The 20,912-nt window shown below is 48.3% G+C and overlaps 1 protein-coding gene across 1 annotated transcript in view; it reads left to right on the top strand.

The window, feature by feature from the left end:
* The first annotated feature begins 569 nt into the window (after positions 1 to 569).
* The window catches only part of MYL3 (myosin light chain 3), a 40,594-nt gene continuing 20,251 nt past the window's right edge, over positions 570 to 20,912 (top strand). The window contains exons 1-2 of the mRNA XM_007059472.4: positions 570 to 843; positions 19,426 to 19,453. Of these exons, the coding sequence (XP_007059534.1) occupies positions 712 to 843; positions 19,426 to 19,453 (160 nt within the window). The 5' untranslated portion in view covers positions 570 to 711. The remainder of the gene's footprint in view (positions 844 to 19,425; positions 19,454 to 20,912) is intronic.

Raw genomic sequence — 20,912 nt, 5'->3', positions numbered from 1 at the left:
CCCCTGAGCGCTCTCCCGTCGACGCCTGTACTCCACCGCCGTGAGAGGTGGAGGCGGAGTCGACGGGGGAGCGACAGCAGTCGACTCACTGCGGAGAAGACACCCCGGTAAGTCGATCTAAGTACGTCGACTTCAGCTACGTTATTCACGTAGCTGAAGTTGCGTAACTTAGATTGATCCTCCCCCCAGTGTAGACCAGGGCTTTTACTGACAATCAACTAAATACTGTACAGCAAAGGCACAGAGCTCCATCACTTCTAGCAGAGCTGGTCACTCAGAAACAGGTGAGCTTTAAAGGTACCTGGCAGAGTCCACTGGACACAGAACAAAGAGATGGGAACCTGCAGTGTAATCCACTCCCCGCTCCACTACACACACACCCCAGAAAAATTTGATCAGGCTCCAACCTCATGCCTAAAATCCCCAAACTCTCTTTCCATTTCAGTGCTAATTCATAACAATGCCATAACGGACTGCTCTAAAATAGCAGGGTAAATGTCTTGTCCTTTTATAGCAGTGCCCCTATTGTGGGCCCTGGCATGTGATGGGCTGGGTGAATGACACAATGTGTGACATTAAGGGACCGGCAGGGATAAAGACCTCCGCTGGAGGAGTGACTTGTGCTCTGCTTTATCCTTGAGCAGCCACCCCTACTCTCTCCGTCTCTGTCTCTCTTTTTTTCCCTCTTTGTAAAACAGTCGAAAAAGCAGCATGCCCCCCAAGAAGCCTGACCCAAAGAAGCCCGAACCAAAGAAAGAGGAACCGAAGGCAGCACCTAAGCCAGCACCACCACCAGAGCCGGAGACCCCCAAGGAAGTCCTGTTTGACCCAGCTAACATCAAAGTAGGTATCTTTTCAACCTACTGCAGGAGGCATGGCCAGGGCTGTTTGGAGCAGGGCTGTTGCCTTCTGTGCATTATGAGGTTAGGGCCGAGCCCATCTGGAGCTACCCTTTGTCACTTGGCCAGGTCCTGCTGCGGGAGGTGGGCAGCAGAGGGACTGTGCCCTCGGGCCAGCTCTTGGAGTCAAAACTGCAGTTGAGCAATATAATCGAACTCCCAGGGGCTTCTCTTTTCCCAAGAGAAAAGCTGAGGGCTGAATTCCATTTGACAAGGGATACGTTTGATCCTCTTGCCCCCGGTTAGAGGCAAATCCCTCCCCTTCCGCCTTTCCACACGGGGATGGGAAATCTAATGCTGCAAGGTTTTCCATGCCAATAAGAAATACTTGTTTGCCTTAAAGCAAGTGAGCAAATCCATCCCACAGTTTCTAAGAGCAGCAAAACACTGTGGCATATGAAGCCTCAGTGTGCACGTATGCTAGGTATGCAGAGAGAAAGCAGGGCAAAAGTCCATGCATACTGAGCATCCTGCTGCCTTAAGGGACTGCCCCAAAGGATAACCAAGTGCAATGAGCCTCATTCCATTCTACCTTTCTTAGATCCGCTCTGTTACACAGCTGATCCTGTTGATCCCTTGAGTATTTGGTTAAGTCGTGTTCATATGCCTGTGTTTGTGTGTATTTCCTTTCCTATATAGCACAGAGAGGGCCAGATGTTCAGCTGATGTAAATCGGTGTCACTGCATTGACTTCAGCTGTGTACATCAGCTGAGGATCTGGCCCAGACTGAGAAAGAGAGCAAGAATGCATCCAAATGTCAGTGTCAGAGATGAATTACTGGAGGGTTTGCCCCGTTGGTTCATACAAAATTAACTAAAGAAATAAAGATTTGAAGGCAGGACAGCTACATTTACCCTTCGCTCTTTCTGGACTGGATTGAAATCCAGAAGCCCCATTGATGTCTTTAGGAAGCACTTTCTCACACCGTTGGCGCGTTAAAGGCTACGCAACAGATGGAGGCCATCAGGCAGTAGCAGGTCTGTCTGCCTTTTGCAAAGGGTTTGCTTTTGAGCTAGGAAATGAAGGACCCACCGTGGCAATTCATGCAGCGAACTCTTGTGGGGACCTGAGCCAGATCCGCAGGTGGTGTAAATCAGAATATTTCCACTGACTGGTTTAAAACGATGCCAAGGTGCAACAGCTGAGGATCTGGCCCAACTTGTTGCTTGGGAAGTGTCCCGAGGACTGTTTGCATTTAGGTCGAGCAGAAGATTTTAAGGCATCAGGGAGAAAATGGGTAATTCCAGGGAGCAGGGGCCAAAAAACCTGCTGTGGAACAGCCTCTCAGCTGGTGCAAATTGGTGTCACTCCCTTGAATGAATGGAGTCAGATCCACAGCTGGTGTACAAAGCCCATGGGGCCAGACTCTCAGCTGTTGCACGTTGGCATAGTTTGACTGGTCAATGGAGCCATGCTGATTTACACCACCTGATGATCTGGCCCGGCTTCTCTGAAGAGACACTGATTAACTATCAGATGTGGAGGGGCGGGGAGGGGAGCAACACCTCCAGCAGCCTTTCCTGCTAGTTAAAAAGTCAAGGCAAATAAAGGAGCCGGGGAACGCCAGAGGACGTGAATGTGTCATGCTGCTGCCGACGTGGGGTGCTCGTTCAGCTCAGAGCAACTTGGCCCACAGGCAGAGTAGCAGAACATGGCGGATGCTTTGCTCCCCTGAAGAGATTGTGACCCCATATTCCAGCTGAGGGTTTCTGAGAAAGGAAGAGCTGGGCTGGGACCTCCTCTGGTTTCTTTCACATAGCAAGGGCCCCAGACGTAACGGTCTGCAAACGGCGGACCAGCAAGAGGAGAACTGTAGCATCCTAGTAAGAGAGAGGACAAACAGGCATAAAAGGACTCTAATGATGGTGGTTATGGGTCTAGCCTAGGACTTGGGAGGGGTAGGTTCCAGTCCATGCTCTGCCACAGATTTCCTGTGGGACCTTGAACAAGTCACTTAGCCTCTTTGTGCCTCAGTTCTCCATCTGTACAATGGGGATAACAGCACCACCCTACCTCATGGTGCGTTCTGAGCATCAATACATTAACGGCTGCAAGGCGCTCACATTCTGTAGTAATGAGAGCCATATTAGTAGGCTAGAGAGATGGGCATCAGTCCATTCTAGAGCGGGTCAAAATATATCTATATCTTTTAAATTCACCAGCTTTTCAAAACGTCTGAACACAGTTTCACGCCACTAGTTTTCTAAGTGGGCAGATTTTTCATTTTAAAATAAATACGCTGCACCTTTCCGCCAGCGGAATGATTTTCCATCCCCCTAGACCAGAATTTTCAAATACAACATTTTTCATAAAAGGAAAAAGGGCCATTTTTTTGGTGGGGAAGTGTAAAAACTTCCCAGGGATGAGATCTATCAGTCTGTGGGATGGTCTCCGTGGGAACTGACTGAAAGCCATTACTTGACACATTTAAAACAAGCCTGGCTAAACGTTAGTAAATGCACACAGGGAGTGTAGTTACTCTGCTTCTTGGGGCCGGAGATAAATGGTCTTTTCTACCTCTAGCTTCTATCTTAATAAATAATGGATTAAAAGCCTGATCTTGCGCTCCGGAAATGAATGGGACTTTAAAGCCATTGACTTTAATGGGTTCAGGATCAGGCCCTATATTCTTGTCTCTGTTCCATTAGTGTAAATCTGGAGTAACTCCATTTAAGTCAGTGGAGTGATTCAGGAGCTGCAGTGATGGATGGGAGCACAGGATTGGGTCTGACACTTTGGTACTGTAAAGGACATTGGATGGGATCCAAAGCACATTGAAGTCAGTGGAAAGGTTTCTGTTTACTTCGGTGGGCAGTGGACTGGGCCCATGAAAAACATAAGCCCTTCCCTGGATTTTGTCTCATTGTGACCAATATCGTGAACTTTCTGCACAGACTTTTGGCACTGATAAATCTGCACCCGAGCCTTCCTCCCCTGAGGGATGAATTGTCCTTCAGATGTTCTGGAGCAAGAACATTGGGTTCTTTATACACACAGTGCAAACTGCCTTCACTCCCTGTAGCGTGCTTATAATGTTGCAGGGTGCCAAATTTTGTCCTGCATTCTGCTCCCATGGATTGCACAGGGCTTAAATTGAGGCAGGATTTGGCCCCAGAGTGGTGCCTGTGGAGAGTCCAGGGGGTTCGGAGTCCAAAGACCAAGAGGAGTAGGTCAGAGAATCATAGAAGATTAGGGTTGGAAGAGACCTCAGGATCTAGTCCAACCCCCTGCTCAAAGCAGGACCAAAACCAACTAGGTCTATGCAGGGAGCTAGACGGGCTGGGCTAATGGTCACCATTCCAGAAGCTTGGGCAGATGTCTCCATTCCACCTGCCCATCGTAACAATATTCACGAATGTACGTGTCTTGGAGACGGGATGGGCATGGTTTATTTTCGTTGGGCGCCTACTGTCCTAGAACCTTGAAAGCCCACCTCTCCTGCAGGGCTTTCTTGCCCTGCAGATTGCACACCTTGGTATAACCCTGAGTTTCTGGTTACAAAGCTCCCTTCCTCTTTTGGCAGGAAAGGAAGGATTTTAAGGCTCCGGGACTGCTGCAGCCATGAGGGAGTGAAGCTGGTTCTGCAGTGGGCGACAGGGAAGATGAGTTCCCTCACCCATTCTCAGAGGCATGGGTTCAGTTCACAGGCACGGAGAGCATTCAGAGACCCCGTGCTGTGCCCTGGCAGGGTAGTAGAGGAGAGGCAGACTCAGATGGACAAGAAGCGGGAAGGGCATGGGGGTCGTGCGTGCGTAGGGGACGTGAGAGGATTTCAACCTGTGAGGGTAGGTCTGTGTTTTGTATGTTGGCACATGAAAGTCTGCCACAGTTAGAATCCTAAATGGCCAGTGACAGGTGTATGGGGCTGAGGAATGGGGCTCGTTTGAAAAGGGGAATGGACTGACTACATAAGAAAATGCAAAAGGGGCTTCTGTTGCCAGGAAAAAATCCACCTGTTGGAAGTAAGATTGGGATGTCCTGGCACAGACGGATTCCTGAAGTCTCAGTAGGCTGGCGAAAGCTGGCAGATTGGCGGCCCTGGGATCTGGAGCCCTGTCTCCACGGAGCAGCATGGGCAGCAAAAGTGCTGGCTTCTTCCACCCTGTCCATTACCATGCCTTAACCCTGATCCACGTGGTCCTCCCTAGAGTGAGAGGAGAACTGAATTTTATTCATTTATAGGACCAACATGGCTACAGCTACACTGCATACATTCTCCATCCACTGTCATTCTTTGGCATCTGTGCTGAACCCTCCTTAGACGAGACCAGTTAGCGCCAGGTGAGAAGGTTGCTTATGGGACATGAACCCACAAGAGATGGCTTGAGACCCACCAGCTCTGCTCATATCAGTCACTCAACAGCCATCAACTGATAACTTTAAATCATTACCAAATGGTGGGCCAGAACCTCAGCAGAGGGTGAGGTTCAGAGGGTGATTGCTCGGCATGTTCTGAGAATCAGGGCCCTTTCTGGCATCGCAAGATGGGCACCCAGAATCACTTGAGCAATCTTGCTCAATGGGACAACTCACGTGCTTGGAGTTGGGCACGCGCTTCAATACTTTGCTGAGCCAGGGCCTCGAACATAAACCATGTTCCTCCCTCCTGGAAGAGTCCTGCACGTCTCTTTAAAGAGTTTGTGGGCCAGGAGGGAAAGAAAAAAAGGAAGTGACCCAATCTCTGTGTATTTCCTCACTGGGAAAAGCTGGAAAATTGGTCAAATTTGTGTCACTTTTTCCATGATGTTATAACAGTGCATGAACTCTCTGCTCCCCCAGTCCCATTGCACGGGCTATATGGTGCTCTGTGTAATGTCAGGAGGGGTGTAGCAACCAAAATCCTGACTCAGAAGGGATTTGCCTTGGATATGCCATGGGCACTGGCTCGGTCATCCTTGAAGAGGTAGAAATTATGCTTCTGGCTAGGCCAAAGGTAGAGCCATAGCCTCACCCACCTTGGGGCACATGGCATCTTTCAGGATGCCAGAAGACATGAATCTCATTGGGGTTCTGGCTTGCTCTGGCCCAAGAAGGAGGTGGAAACTTCTTATAGTCTCCAGAGGTTAGCTACAGTCTGGCCTTTCTTTCTTTCTTTCTTTCTTTCTTTCTTAGGAAATATATTTTTAATCATCACCCCCATTATTATTACTGTGCCCAGTGCTGCCCAGTGGATTTATACTTGCAGAACAATTTCCCTTACGGCCCCCTCTGCTCACACACTTGTAAGATTCAGTGATCACCTGTTAGGCTGAAATTTTATTTCCTCTGCCTGTAAGTGATTTTTTTTCCCTGAGGAGTTTGAGCAAAAAGAAATTTGAGTTGCAATCTGTGAGTAGCAGTCTTTGAGTAGCAGTCTTTACTGACGTTTTGGCCTGGGCAAAGCACCTGATCCAAAGTTCACTGAAGTTTTCCCTCTGATTTCAATGGGCTTTGGCTCGAGCAGTGTTCTATCAAGGTCCAGCAGCCACCCTCGGCATACACCACAGCTGAGGTCTGCCTCCCCTCTGCTCTTGTCTTCTATAAATGGAAGGGTCTTTCTTCCCCCTCCCCCCCCCCCCCCCCCCCCCCCCCCCCCCCCCCGCCCCCAGTTGCGTCCCCTTTCTGTAACAGGAGGCAGGAAAGTGTGATGTTACACACAGCGCGTACACCCAGGGAGGGGGCATCTCAGCAAGAGGAATCCAGATCTGGCCTGTCAACACAATCTCTGTTTCCTCTCACAAGCCTCCTCTGCTGCAAAGGGTTGTTGTCTTCAATTACCTCCAGCCAGTTTTCCCTCAGCATTCAGGAGCCTGCAGCCAAGACTGGGTCTGTTTTATGTAGGCAATACAGCCCATGCCATGCTCAGAATACCCTATTAGTAATTTACTCTGGCGCTTGTGGATGGATCCCAGCAGCAAAGATAATTGAAACACCAGAAAGTCAGAGGACAGTTCTAAAGGCAGCTTTGCTCTTTATTTATCACAGCGCCTGTAAAGCCAGAGGTACAGACCGTCCTCCGTCAGGCTGGGCACTGCGGGGCAGGCTTTTAATCATCGGAGAAAGCACGTTTTTCCCCCTCTCTCCCTTCTGAGCAGCTGGCTTGGGTTGACTTGAATCTGGCAACTAACTCTGCAGGAGTTGGTCGCTATCTGATGTGGCGGGTGGTATTTGGACTCTAGGAAACAAATGTATGCAGTAGCACTGGCTAGACCTGACAGTTCCTTGGGGGTTATTCATGTAAGGAAAGGGTGCAGGATCGAGCCCTTTCCTTGTAAGTAGAAATGGGGCTGGAGTCACCATAACTTGCTCCAGCTCTTGGAGCACAAACAGGCCCAATGTTGAGGGGTATTCCCGGAAGGGACTGGTTTTGAAAGATAGTGATGGGGAGATAGGGACAGAGCTGCCAGGTTAGATACACAAGGGCAGATCGAGGGATCAGAAAGTCAAGAGGAAGAAAGGGTTTGTGGTTAAGGAACTGTATTGGACTCAGGAGATTAGAGCCACTGTGGGACCCCTTCAAGTGTCACATGTTTTTCACCATTTACACTAATTCAGTCCAGGTTATGGAACCACAGGAAACTCAGAGCACATTCAAAACTCAAGCTGGGGGCTCTTCGAAAGTAGACCCTGGGTTGCTTAAAACTGAACTTGGCATTGTGCAACTCCTGGCACAAACTACCATAAAACCAGCCAAAACCATCTCTCTCTCTCTTTCTCTCTCTCTCTATCCCTAAACATACCTGTCCATCCATCTATCCCCATGCATACATGTCCATCTATCCACCTAATTATCTATCATCTCCATAGGTACCCATCTCTCTCTCTCTCTCTCTCTCTCTCTCATACTTATATGATTCTCATCATCATAGTTTCTGGCTTGAATTTAGAGTCTCACCTGGCATCTCAGTTTGGTACAATAGTTTAGCACAGCTCTAAGTATCAGCATTATAGATGTTTGTAAATCTTTTTGGGGGGTTTTGCTTTAAAGTCGTTGTCTGAGCTCAATCAGGATGTGCTGAGATTGCTACCCCTGCATTGCCAAGGTGGTGCCAGCCAGGTGAGGTCTGTGGCTTTTAAGGGTCTAGTCATAACAGGAATGTTCAGTAAAGCAGGAACGCAGGGATAGAGCTGTGTCCAGACCAAGACACTGGTGCAATTAATCTAATGACAACCCGTGTCTAATAATGCTCAGAATCTGCTCCTGCAAAGGACCTGGTGTGAATCCATGGCTCAATCCAGCTCTTATTGAAGTCAATTGGAGGCTGATTATCTTCAGAGAAGCGATACTATCTGAAAATCCAGCCTACCGATTTCAATGGCGCTACATTGGTTTACACCAGCTGAGGATATGGCCATTAATTTCAATGGAGCTACCCTGCTTTACACTAGCTGAGAATACAGCCTGTTGGCTCTAGTCATCAATGTGCTTGGGGCTTGGGGAATAGAGTAGAATGCCTTCCTGACCCTCACAGGCAAGTCGATGGTGCTTTGAAGCATGAGGGTTGTTTGGTATTATCTTTGTTACCATAGTCTGCATAGTTACAAATGTTATTGGTACCAGTCAGAAGATTGGGGACGAGCGCTGTGCTTCAGCTAGTATACCTTGGTAGTGAAGCTTCCCTGATTTACACCTACAAAGTATCTTATTTGCTCTCTAGTTGCATGTTTATCTCACCTCATCACTGTAGTATCTGAGCACTTCACAATCATTACAAGTGTAGGGAAGTTTTACCCCCATTTCACAGATAAGGAATGGAGGAACAGAGGAGCTTAAGCATCTTACCTCAGGTCACACGGGCAATTTTTACCTGACCTGTGAATTTTACCAAGGTCTCCTGATTCCCAGTCCAGTGCCCTATCCACTAGCCCTCCCAGATCTTGATCGATTCTTTTAAAAGCCAGCCACAATGTGTCTTGATGAGCAGGGAGTTATTAAAAGCACACTCTGGAGACCAAGCAACTCTGTAATAAGATCTGCATTTCTCACATAGCTGCTAAACCTCAATAAATGTGGTTTTAATCACTATTTGTTTAATGTGCAATAACTGTTCTATTAAATTTAAGTTAAATGCACAACTAAATACATGCAGGATGCTGGAGCCAAAGTGCTAAACTTTTCCCAAGTGACTCAAAAGCCAAACTGTAGGCATGGAGAAAAGGAGTACTTGTGGCACCTTAGAGACTAACAAATTTATTCGAGCTCAAATAAATTTGTTAGCCTCTAAGGTGCCACAAGTCCTCCTTTTCTTTTTGCAAATACAGACTAACACGGCTGCTACTCTGAGACCTGTCATTATGCAAGTAGGCATGGAGTATTTATTTCACCCATAAACTAGTAAAACCTAAAGGGACTGAAATGTGACTCGGAGAGTACCATATACCAGTTCCTTTCTTGGCACAGCTTACTGACCCTGCATTAGGGGGTCAGAGCCTAGGGTCCACCCACTCCCTGCCTACCATTGGCTGCTATCTCCTTCCAAGCTGTGGCAATGCAGGTCGATATACATGGGCTTAAAAGGGCTCCTTTCTTATGCCCTTTGATTTCCCGGTGCAGGTGTTTAGTTGGGTTCACAACTGAGCCCTCAGTAACAGACAGCTCCTGACCCCAAGAGTTTACAATCTAAGTAGACCAGCCAGACAATGGAGGTATTAGTATATGGAGAAAGAATGGCTGTCAGTTGGGACAGTAGGCCGAGATGTGAGTGCAAGTCCTGACTCTGCCACAGACTTTCTGTATGACCTTGGACAAGTCACTTAGCCTCTCTCTGCTTCAGTTCCCCATGTGTAAAATGGGGATAGTACCAATGCCGGCTTTTCATCAGGAGACGGGACTTGCCTAAGGTCACCCAGCAGCAGAACCCAGATCTCTGCTATCCCAGGTCAGTGGTCTAGTCACTGGGCCCATTGCCTCCTCCTATGGTTAGCACTATGTCATAGCCATCAAGTTTAAGTCCAGAAGGGCCCACCAGACCATCCAGTCAGATGCCCTATATGTCATGGGCCACCAACATCACCTGGCCCCTGCACACGAAACCCAGCAATGGAAATGAGACCCACAGGAGACTAGATTATTATGTGCCACAGGCGGAAAACAGGAGGGGCCAAGCTGCACCCATGCATGAGGACCCTGCAATGGCAGGGGAATGAACACTCGAAGGAGAGCTAGAGAGGTATTACTCCTATCCGACAGGCCGGGACTGGAGGCCAAGAGAAGTCAAGAAACATGCCCAAGGTCATGCTACAAGTCTGGGCTAGAGCCAGGCAGCACACTCAGCAATCCTATCCTTTTTTTTTAACACTGGCAGGTTTCAAGGCTTGGAAAGAAACCTGGGAAAGGAAAGGGAAGTGATATGGCCAGAGGGACAATGCAACCACAAGCCCATGCTAGAATTGTTCCTGAGCAAAATCCCTTCCCGAGTGTAATTTCATCTCCCACTGCAGGCAGACATCTTATAAGGCATTGTTCCCTGATCTCTCTGTCTGGCCTGTACTCCAAATCACAAGGAGTGGTAAGGGAGGAGGGGGGCATCAGAGGAACTAAATTTAAACTGAAAGCATTAAGTTATGTCAAGGGTATGTGGTCATCCAGGAGCCAAGTTCTCCTAGATGAGATGGCTGCTTCCTAGAATCATGTACCGAATGGTCACGTACAGGGAGCCGGGTGTTATCACTGCTAATAATAGTGCCCGAGGAAGATTCAGATGCATTTACTTGTGGCATCTCGCTACACTCAGGACCAGAGCCTCGGCTGGTGAAAAGCAGCATAGAGCTCTTGAATTCACACAATCTGTCCATGTCCAGGAGCTACTGACTTCAAGGGAACTACACCCATTTTCACCATCTGCAGATTTGGCCCATTAGCTTTAGTGGAGCCAGGCTGATTTACACCAGCTGAGAAGCCAGCCTATTGAGTCTAATGAAGCTACACTGATTTACACCAGCAGATCATACGGTCCATTGAGCTCAATGCAGATGTGCTGATTTACACCAGCTGAGGCTCTGGCCCATTGATTTCAATGGTGCTGTACTGATTTACACCAGCTGATGATATGACCCTCTGATTTCAATAGAGATGTGCTAATTACACCAGCTGAGGAGATGGCTCATTGATTTCAATGGAGCTGTGCTGATTTACACCAGCTGATGATATGGCCCATTGATTTCAATGGTGCTGTACTGATTTGCACCAGCTGAGGATATGGCTCATTGATGTCAAAGGAGATGTGCTGATTTACACCAGCTGATGATATGGCCCATTGATTTCAATGGTGCTGTACTGATTTGCACCAACTGAGGATATGGCCCACTGATGTAAATGGAGCTGTGCTGATTTACACCAGCTGAGGATATGGCCCATTGATGTCAAAGGAGATGTGCTGATTTACACCAACTGTGGATATGGTCCATTGATTTCAATGGAGATGTGCTGGTTTACGCCCGCCGAGGATATGGCCCTTTATGTCTCCCATCCCTTGGTGCTGGCTGCTCTTTGAGCGGGGTGCTAATGGCACATAAATACAGAGCTGGAGGGAGGTGGCGGCATGACCTCCTTGGAGAGTGAAGGCCTCTCTCCAGCCCTAAAGCAGGTGCAGCATGGGCGAGCTCTCCCACACATCACCCCACTGATGTGCAGGGAGGGATGGCGCCCGGACGTGACGATGGCGTTCAGTTCTTGACCTCTCCCCGGAGACGGCAAGCTGAGCCTGCAAGCACGGACGTGCATGAGCATGTCCGGATAGTCACATATTAACGCCACCATCCATCAGACGCTCACAGACAACGCTATCATAACAGAGCCGTGCCTACGACTGGCCCTAGGACACCAAAGCAGTGCTTATTACTGACCCTTTGGGAACAAAACAGTGCCTGTGTGCAACCCTACCATAACAAAACAATGTCTAGAGAGAACCCTCCTTCTTAGCGTCTGCGCAACGTGCCTCAGGTGGCAGGTGACCAGGATTCATCACCGAATTTGGTCCACTGGTTGGATCATTAGCTTCCCCTGGCCGGGGACTGATGGGGAGTGCAAAGTGAATGCTGATCCATGCCCTACAGAGAGAAACCTATAAAGACACAACTGTGCTTAGAAGTGACCTTACAATAGTAAACTTGCACGTGTACGATGGATGTGGGGAAAAAACATTGGTAAGGAAACAGACTTGAGTTGCAAACCCCCTCAGGGTTTACGGCTAGGGGTGGTGAAAGTCTCAGGTTTCCCATCAGCAGGAATTTTGGGGTTTGGATCGGTCTGGATTTGGACACTTCCTCCCCCTGAGTTTCATTTTGAATCACAGGTTTGAGCCCAAACTGAAAGAAAAATACAGGCAAAAATTGCAGAATATTCACTTGGTTTAGGGTCCAAACTTGGCCAGAGAGTGGATTTCCCAAGATTTTGAACCACAGTCCATTCATCTGAATGATTTGCGTCCTTTGAGGTAGAAAAGGACAGACTCAGCTGTACGAATGCAATGGGCATTCTTTATGAGGCTGTTGGACCTAGACAAACTGTGTAGTTCTCTCTGGCTTCTAACTCCCAGATTAACTAAACAGTCCCCTAATTCCCAGCTTGGACCACGCAGTCATGGTTCACACCTCATTAACACTGCCAAAATTTGAACACACTCATCTGGCTCCAACCTTCAAACCTGGATGCTCTAATGCGCTGAACCAAATACCTGGATCCAAGCACCCCTGAGCTGTGGAAAGGTTTGGATCTGGGTTCAGCTCTGCAGCTGTGACCCACGTCTAGTTCAGCAGAATTTTTGATCCTCCTCCCTTTTTATAATTTGAAATGTTGCTGGAAAAGGGCATCACAATTTTGACATTTCCAACAATACCGACCAGCAAACTTCGTCTGAGCTTCCCATTTTTTTAGTAAACTCCTCGATCCAGACTAAGTGTCTAGAACAGTTGGGATTACAAAGAAAACTCAGAACACAATATTTGTCAGTTTGCAATGAAGAGTGTCCTCTGTAGGACAATAATAAATTACAGTAATGGGTCCAATTGTGCCCCAGGGGCAGAACCATTGATGTGATGATTTGCTCAGGGGATCAGTTTGGCCCATTAAAGACCATGGCTGAATTCCAGGATGATTATTTTGGGAGAGGCACGCCGGTTGACTGCCAACTCTGAAACAAAACCAGAGCTCTCTCTCTCGTGCCAATTCTTTATCGCAGCTTTGGAAGAGCCGGCGTGACCCTAGTTATTCAGGGACGCGGTTACACAGGACACCAGGCAGTGTGACATTTCTAGCTGGCTAGCTATGATTTACCTTGCTGGAATTTTAATACTGTCGAGTGCAAAGGCACTGATTCAACCTACAAGGAGCCTGGATCCTCAGGGGCACGTTGCACCATTCCAGTGTAGGTTGCACTGTTGCGACATTTGTGTCACGATATCAAGAGGCCTTCATTGCAGCATCAGGAAGTCAGACTGGTGGGGCCAGGATGGCGGTGGCGAGGCATTAGTGTATGCCAGGAAACCATGCCCGACTGGCTGGCTGCTGTCCAACTGGTGGCCTGTTGGCCAGATCTGGCCCACGGCACAATTCCATTTGGCCCCCATGGAGGGCGCCATTTGGTAGAACCAACCTCGGCACAGCATGACCTCACACACCAGAGGCGCATGGTCAGGCCGCTTGGGTGGCCACTCACACATTCCCGGAATACCGGACATACTGGCACTTTCAGGAATGATATGAACCTGCCCCCGCTAGTGTGACCCCGCCCCCCCCGCGTGACCTCATACACATGGTGCATGTGAGGTCATGCCTCCTTGGGGATGCCATTTTGAAGCGCTCACTGCGCCGCCTCCACCAGCATGACCTCGCATGTACGGTGTGTGTGAGGTCACGCCAGCAGGGGCAGAGTGGCGTGCTCTCCATTATGGTGTCCCCTGTCCCATACCGGACAAAACCACCTCCTGTTTTGTCTCAATACCCGACGGGGGACAAAACACCCCAATAGGTGTGTCTAGTTTATCACCTGACGAGTGGTCTCTGTCCACGCCATATGGAGGACTCCATTTTGGACCGCCTATGACATGCAAATGAGTTGTTGCATGCCTAACTAAAACCGTTATGGCATGCCACAGCATGCCGGTTATAACCATAATGATGGCGCTGTGTGATTTTCACCACAGTGTCACAGGGTCACGAGTAGGTTAGACAAATACCTGTAAGGGTATGTCTAGATAATACTTAGTCCTGCCCTGAGTGCAGGGGACTGGACTAGATGACTTCTCAAGATTCCTTCCAGTCCTTTGATTCTATGATTGTGACAGATATTGCAAGCACAGTCAGTATCTTTGGGAACCTTGTTGTATTTGACATTGAAAGCATGAAAATCTCAAAAAGCCATTATATTGAGATGGACCAGGCAACATGAGTTGTATAATACTCATAGACTTTGGTATCAATACAGGTGAGGTGTATCTGGGGGTTCCCGGAATCACTATGGGGCGATTAATGAAAAACCTAAGCCTGTCTATAAAGCTTGACTGTCAGATCAGGGCAAGGGACTGTTTTCATCTCTTTTCGAGAGACCAAGAGACAAAGAGAGGGCTTTTGGTACAAAAGGTTGAGTTTAAACAGACCCAGGAGCTTCATTTTGATTCAGTGAAGGGCCAGGCCCTTCTGTCCACGGGGAGGCCCCAACCCTTGTTGAAGAGGTGGAAGGGACATTGGCCTACTGCAAAAGATGAGCAATTCCTGGTACATTTAGTGCGCATTTAAACCCTTTTATTGTTTTATATGTTTTCTCTGTGATGCTTTTGCCCTAAGAATAAATGTACTTTGCTTTGGAAGAGCTGTGTGGTCACTGTTGGTCTCAGAGAGAAAGCAACGCACAGGTGCTGGCTTATAGGGTAGACTGGCTCACTGGGGGTATCACAGTACATGGCAGGAGCTGTGAAGACTTAAAATGCATGGTTAGAAAGGAGCCACTCTGTCCCTGCCCAAAGACACCATATCTGGGGGCCTGACGCCAGACTTGAGACTGTTGGAGTGGACCATGGAGAGGGAACAAGGGTGCAGTTACCCTGAAACTGTGACAATGCTGTTTGTGTTGCTTTGTTGTGGGTGGTGGGGTTACTACTGCAGGTTCATAGTGTTGTAACTGTGACATCCCATGACAGAAATGCTGGGCTACAGAGCAGAGGTTCTCAATTTTATCCACGTGGGACTCAAAGGCCACCTGGGATGCAACCTTGATGCAACCCACCCACTCCCACAGTCCTTTGTGGAGCCGTGGAAAAGCAACATGGCTGTGTCTGAGAGGACTGTCTTTAGGGGTGAGAAGATATTTTGGACTCGATAGCCTAGTCAGTCCTGGACCTCTGCTATGTGACTCTCGGGAAATTCTGAGTCAGCCAGAATTCACTCTGGGGTATGTCTACACAGCAAAGAAAAAACTCTGGCTGGCCTGCACCAGTGGACTCTGGCTTGGGCTGTTTCATTGCTGTGTAGACTTCCGGGCTCTGGGACCCACCCACCTCGTAGAGTCCTAGAGTGGGGGCTCCAGCCCTGAGCCCACACGTCTACACAACAATGAAACAGCTCTGCAAGCCTGATTCGGCTGGCACAGGCCAGCCACTGGTGTCTGGTTGCTGTGTAGACATACCCTTGGAGGCCCAGCTACAGGGTAATTCCTGCAACGCACCATCTACCCAGCCCAGCCCTTTATGGTCTTCTCCTTTAAGCAGCCAGCACACACAATATTTGGCTTCCCCTGCCATTTATCCAAGGGTGTTTTTAATTTTTCATATTACTTTGCTGGTTAAGAACATCTGAACAAACATCTGCTGCAAGGCTTGTGGTGTGGTGTGTGTGTGTGTGTGTGTTGGGGGGAGCGGGGGGGGGGAGAGAAGGAGGTGAGCCAGCCTTCAATAAGTGGTCAGAGAATCCAAGCTCATGTTGCTGAAGGGGAAGAGTGAGGTTAAAATGTTTTACATTTCTGGGGCCGAATGTTGCCAGAAACTCTCTCAGTTTCTGCAAAGCGGCCCTACGTCTCCTGCTGATGCCTCAGAATTCCCCATGCTATGAAAAAGAAAGAGGAGCATGTTCTCAATCAAAGAAAGAGGCTATCACTTTACAGACTGAAGCCTCCCTGCCAACTTGGCTTAGCATTTAAAAGAACAAAGAGCGACCCCAGGCCCTCAAAAAATCTCTTCTGAAAAAGTATGCTTGCAAGGAGGAGGCTGGAGATGGCCGTCCCCTGTCAAGGCGGGTTGCTGCTCGTCAGCCACCCAAAGACCTCAGGGTGGTTTGGCCGCAGGCCGGGACCAAAGCACCAATAGTATAGGAGAGACTAAAGTGTGAGCACGTGGTCCCTGTTCCTCTTTGGTTGGTGACCCTGGAGAAGTGGAGATTGAGCACTGGAGACTCATGTTTCCCATGGGCTGCTAGGTTTAGCCCTCAACACCCTGAGGGTTTGTGGGTTTCTCTTCTAGTGGCTGCAGGCTAGAGATTAGAGCGGGTTGGGAATTTTTTACAGAAAAGATTACTCCATCGGAGAGTGTCAAATTTGTCAAAACTGCAACTTTTTGCAAAAATGTATCAGTGTCAACAGAAATGTCAGGAAGGATCCTCAGGTCCAGGGTAGAATCTCTGGTCTGCCCCGTTATAGCCAATAGCCCAGAACCTGGGTTCCCATGACTCAGCTGAAGTTCCGAATCTAACCCAGGTTCAAGACCTTGCTCTGAATCAGGGAGGGCGTGCTCACTGCTGGGCTAGTGCCTCTCACAGGGCGGGGCTTTCATTGTGGTTTCATGAACATTTTCATCAGGGCTAGACTCGTTCTGATGTGGAAACAAAACCAAACGTGGCCATGTTGACATTTTTCAGAAGACAGAATTCTTGTTTCCCCTGCAAGAAATGGGCCCGCAATGAAACCCTGCCCCTGAGCAGACCTGAAGCTACGTGTCGTAGCTTGGGCCCTTCTCTAAGCAAGGCCAGTCAACCAGCCAGACCCTAGCCCCGGAAGCAGCACTGCTCTCCTCCCTCTCCCTAACCTTCGCCACAACCTCCCACATCTTCTCACACAGGAGGTAGAGCCTCATGCTTACTCCTCGCCTGAGAGCACTGGTCACTGCATAGAGCAACAATAAGACCCCTGCCAGAGCTTCGGCGAGCCACTGCTCCCCATGCAGCCAGACTCCCCCATTTAGCTTCTCCACAGGCTGAGGGAGGAGAAGGGTCAGAGAGTACAGCTTGGAAGGGAGAGGTACCTGGCATGGCAGATCTGTGCAGGCTAAAGCCCTGACCTGGCCCTACCTCCCTTCTTCCCTGCACAGCACCCCTGAGTGGTTGCCCCAAACACAGGAAATTTGGCCCAGATCCTCAAAGGTATTTAGGCTCCTAACTGCCAAAGGCTTTTGAGGATCTGGGCTTTAGTCTGTACCCAGACCATGAGTATAAGTGCTGGAATAACAAGACAGACAACGGTGATACATCACCTACCATGTAATGTAGACAGAGAGAATCAGGAAACCCAGTTAATGGGGACAGACCTCAGATGACCCGCTTACGCCCGGGGAGAGGAAGAATAGGCTCAGATTACAGTGCAGGGCTAGGAGACCAGGGTTTTGTTCCTAGCTCTGTCAGGGCCTGGGGCAAGTCACTCAGCATGGGCTGCTGTGAGTCACCGAAGCTGGCTGGGGATCCCTGTGGAGTTTACGCTCCACAATGACTGCAGAAGGTGTGACTAGCGATCATCGGGAAGGGCACTTAATCCAAACAACAGGCCAGCCCCTGGGCCACCCCAGGCAAACAACTCCCATGATATCTTGCTCCAGCCACGTCCTATTCTTTTAGCAAGCCCAGGAACTCCTGTGACCCAGACAGGGGTCCCCGTTTGCCTTCCAGGGGAAAAGGGGAGCGGGAGGATTCAATGGCTGGGAAAGAGGGAGGAGGGCGTGAGGACTTGTGGGAGGAAGGGTTAGTGGGTGGGTTGACCAGCAAGGGGGGAATTCAGAGCAGAATGCTTGTGAAAGGGTTTGGAGTAGGTTCAGCAGGTGGAAAGGAGCATTGAGGCAGGTGTGGGTTGTAGGAAGGTTAAAGAGGTCACTGAACAGACAATAATACTCATCCTTAGTATTAAGAGCAGACTTAGTATCTATCTAATTTATCTAGCCATCCATCCATCCCCATACACACCTCTATATCTACCCCATATACACACTTTATCTATCTATCTATCTATCTATCTATCTATCTATCTATCTATCTATCTACCCCCTCCCCTGCCTACACACATTTCTCTCTCTCCATCCTGTCTTCTGTGGATTATGCAGTGGAGAACCTCAGGTATTCACAGATCAGAAAGAATTTCAAGAAGCAGATGGTACCAAAGCTCATGGACTACTGAACCAGGGAGCATGACCTGACACTAATAAACACATGGGTCTGGGCACTGCAGGCTTTTGCATGCAACGGAATAGCTCTGTGCACAAACCGATGGGTTTGTGGGTTTTGCTGTCCAGCACAATGTGTGTTAATAGCTTTAAAAAGGACTGAGTGGAAAAAAATCTTGCAGGGCACAAATGCCACCTCATCACCACGATACAGACCTTGATGGATTTCTGGGCCTCTTCCCATCCTCAGCATTTCTAATCCCTAACCCAGCCCTGCCCTGGTTAGTTAAGAACCTCGTTATTAACATTAGAATTCCTTAGCCTGCCGTAGAAGAGAAACACATTGGTTCCATTTTGGGGACTCCTTGCTTGCGTTGTTTAAAAGAATGCAAGAAACAATGTCGGTGCAAACTCCCTGCACACACACACAAAGGCCACAACCACATGAGGTTAATTGTGCTAGGTGCTGTACAAACATATAATCAGTAACTGTCCTTGCCCCAAAGGGCTCAGAAACACAATGGCTGGCAGAGAAAACACTAGTGAAAGCTGGACTCGTTCCAAATAACAGTGTCATGCTAAAACAAACACCGTGGTTCACTCGCAAGTAATAGTGGGTGTAAAATATTGTCCTTGGGAAAGAAAAGTTACCTTGAGAATAATCCCTAGATCTTTCTAGTGCTTTTCATCTGTAGATCTCAGAGTGCTTTACAAAAGAGGTCAGGGTCATTATCCCCATTTTACAGATGGGGAAACTGAGGCAAAGAGTAGTGAATAGTGAAATCATTTAGTCAGCGCCTAGCTTTGGGCATTATGGGCCAGATTTTCAGTGCTGATTGAGTAATCTAAATAAGTGGCCATATTTTCACATTTTGATTTCCATCCATCCGAGTGAAAATGGGACATATTTTCAATTTTTTAATAAAACAATCCTTGATCAGAAACAGAGCAGAGAAAGGTGCTGGGTTGACAGTGGCAGGGCCCTATTTTCCTCACCCTATTTCACATTGACCCTCTCTACACAGAGGGTTTCCACAGGCCCATTGGAAGTGCCAGACTGGATCACACCAGGGGTCAACCTAGCCAAGTAGCCTTTCTCCAGCAGTGGCCAGCACCATACGTCAGAGATCGCAGTCCTTGAGGTACATCAGCAGAGGGACTAAACTGTGACTTTTTTTTCTTGCTCTCTTTCAGCTTGAATTCACGCCCGATCAGATTGAAGGTGAGGAGTATTTGCTTCTCTTTCCAGGTGGTGGCGGTGGGCGGAATGAACACAGCCTCTGGAGCTTATAATTAACTTGACAAAGAAGATACTTAATTAACAGCTTTGCTATTTGTGGTATGGTCGCACCTGGTGGCCTCAACTGAAATTGGGGCCCTACTGCGCTAGGTCCTGTACAAACGCATAGAAAAAGACAATCCTTGTCCCTTATGGGATAAATAGACAAGACAGACAATGGGGGTTGGGGGAAGGAACAGATGAGCTAATGACTTGCCCAAGGTCACTCAGCAGGACAGAGTGGGGACTAGAACCCCCGTATCTCCAGTTCCCAGCCAGTGCCTTAGTCACTGAACAAACTGTCATATCACCCCAGCTTTCTACCCCATAATGCCAGCAGTCCACTGGGGTAATTCCATGGCAACAGATAAACGCTCTGGTCAGGGCAAGTTCTCTCTAAAGGCAGGGGCACAAAACCTAACAGTGAGAGCGTACTCCAATGTGAGTAAAAGGCACATCACAACTGTGGTTTTTCTCTGGGCTTAAGCAAAATAGGGTTGTCCCTAATTTCATGTCTGGAGCCAGATCCTCAGCTGGTTTCAGAGGTCATGTTTCTTTGGGCTTGTCTACACTACAGAGCCTTTGCCGGTATAGCTATGTCTGCTGAGCCCCCTAGTGGAGATGCAGTGTAAACCAACAGACGTACTGGCATGGCTACACCACCTCCCCATACAACTTTAGCACTTTGCCGCCATAGATTCATAGATTCCAAGGCCAGAGGAGAGCACTGTGATCATCTTAGTCTGGTCACCTGTACAACACAGGCCGTAGAATTTCCCAAAAATAATTCTTAGAGTAAATCCTTTAGGAAAACATCCAAACTTGATTTTAAAATAGTCAATGATGGAGAATCCACCATAGGATCATAGAATAGAATCATAGGACTGGAAAGAATCTTGAGAGGTCATCTAGTCAAGTCCCCGGCACTCATGTCAGGACCCTTGACTCTTGGTAAATTGCTCCAATGGTTAATTACTCCGACTGATAAAAATGTATGCCTTACTTCCCGTTTGAATCTGTCTAGCTTCAACTTCCAGCCATGGGATTGTGTTAGACCTTTCTCTGCTAGACTGAATAGTTGTTCCCCATCTAGGCATTTATAGACTGTAATCAAGTCACCCTTTATCCTTCCGTTTGTTAAGGTAAATTGAGCTTCTTGAATATATCACTATAAGGCATATGTTTCATCCTTTAATCATTCTCGTGGCTCTTCTCTGAACTCCCTCCAATTAATCAATCTCCTTCTTGAATTATGGGCACCAGAACTGGACACAGGATTCCAGCACTGGTTGCACCAGGGCCAAATACAGAGGTAAAATAACCTCTTCTCTCCTACTTGAGATTCCCCGGCTTATGCATCCAAGAATTAAATTAGCTGTTTTGGCCAGAGTGGGTATGCCTA

This window comes from Chelonia mydas, chromosome 2, assembly GCF_015237465.2.
Source record: "Chelonia mydas isolate rCheMyd1 chromosome 2, rCheMyd1.pri.v2, whole genome shotgun sequence".
Lineage (NCBI taxonomy): Eukaryota > Metazoa > Chordata > Testudines > Cheloniidae > Chelonia > Chelonia mydas.
This window is presented reverse-complemented; position numbering and strand designations above follow the sequence as displayed.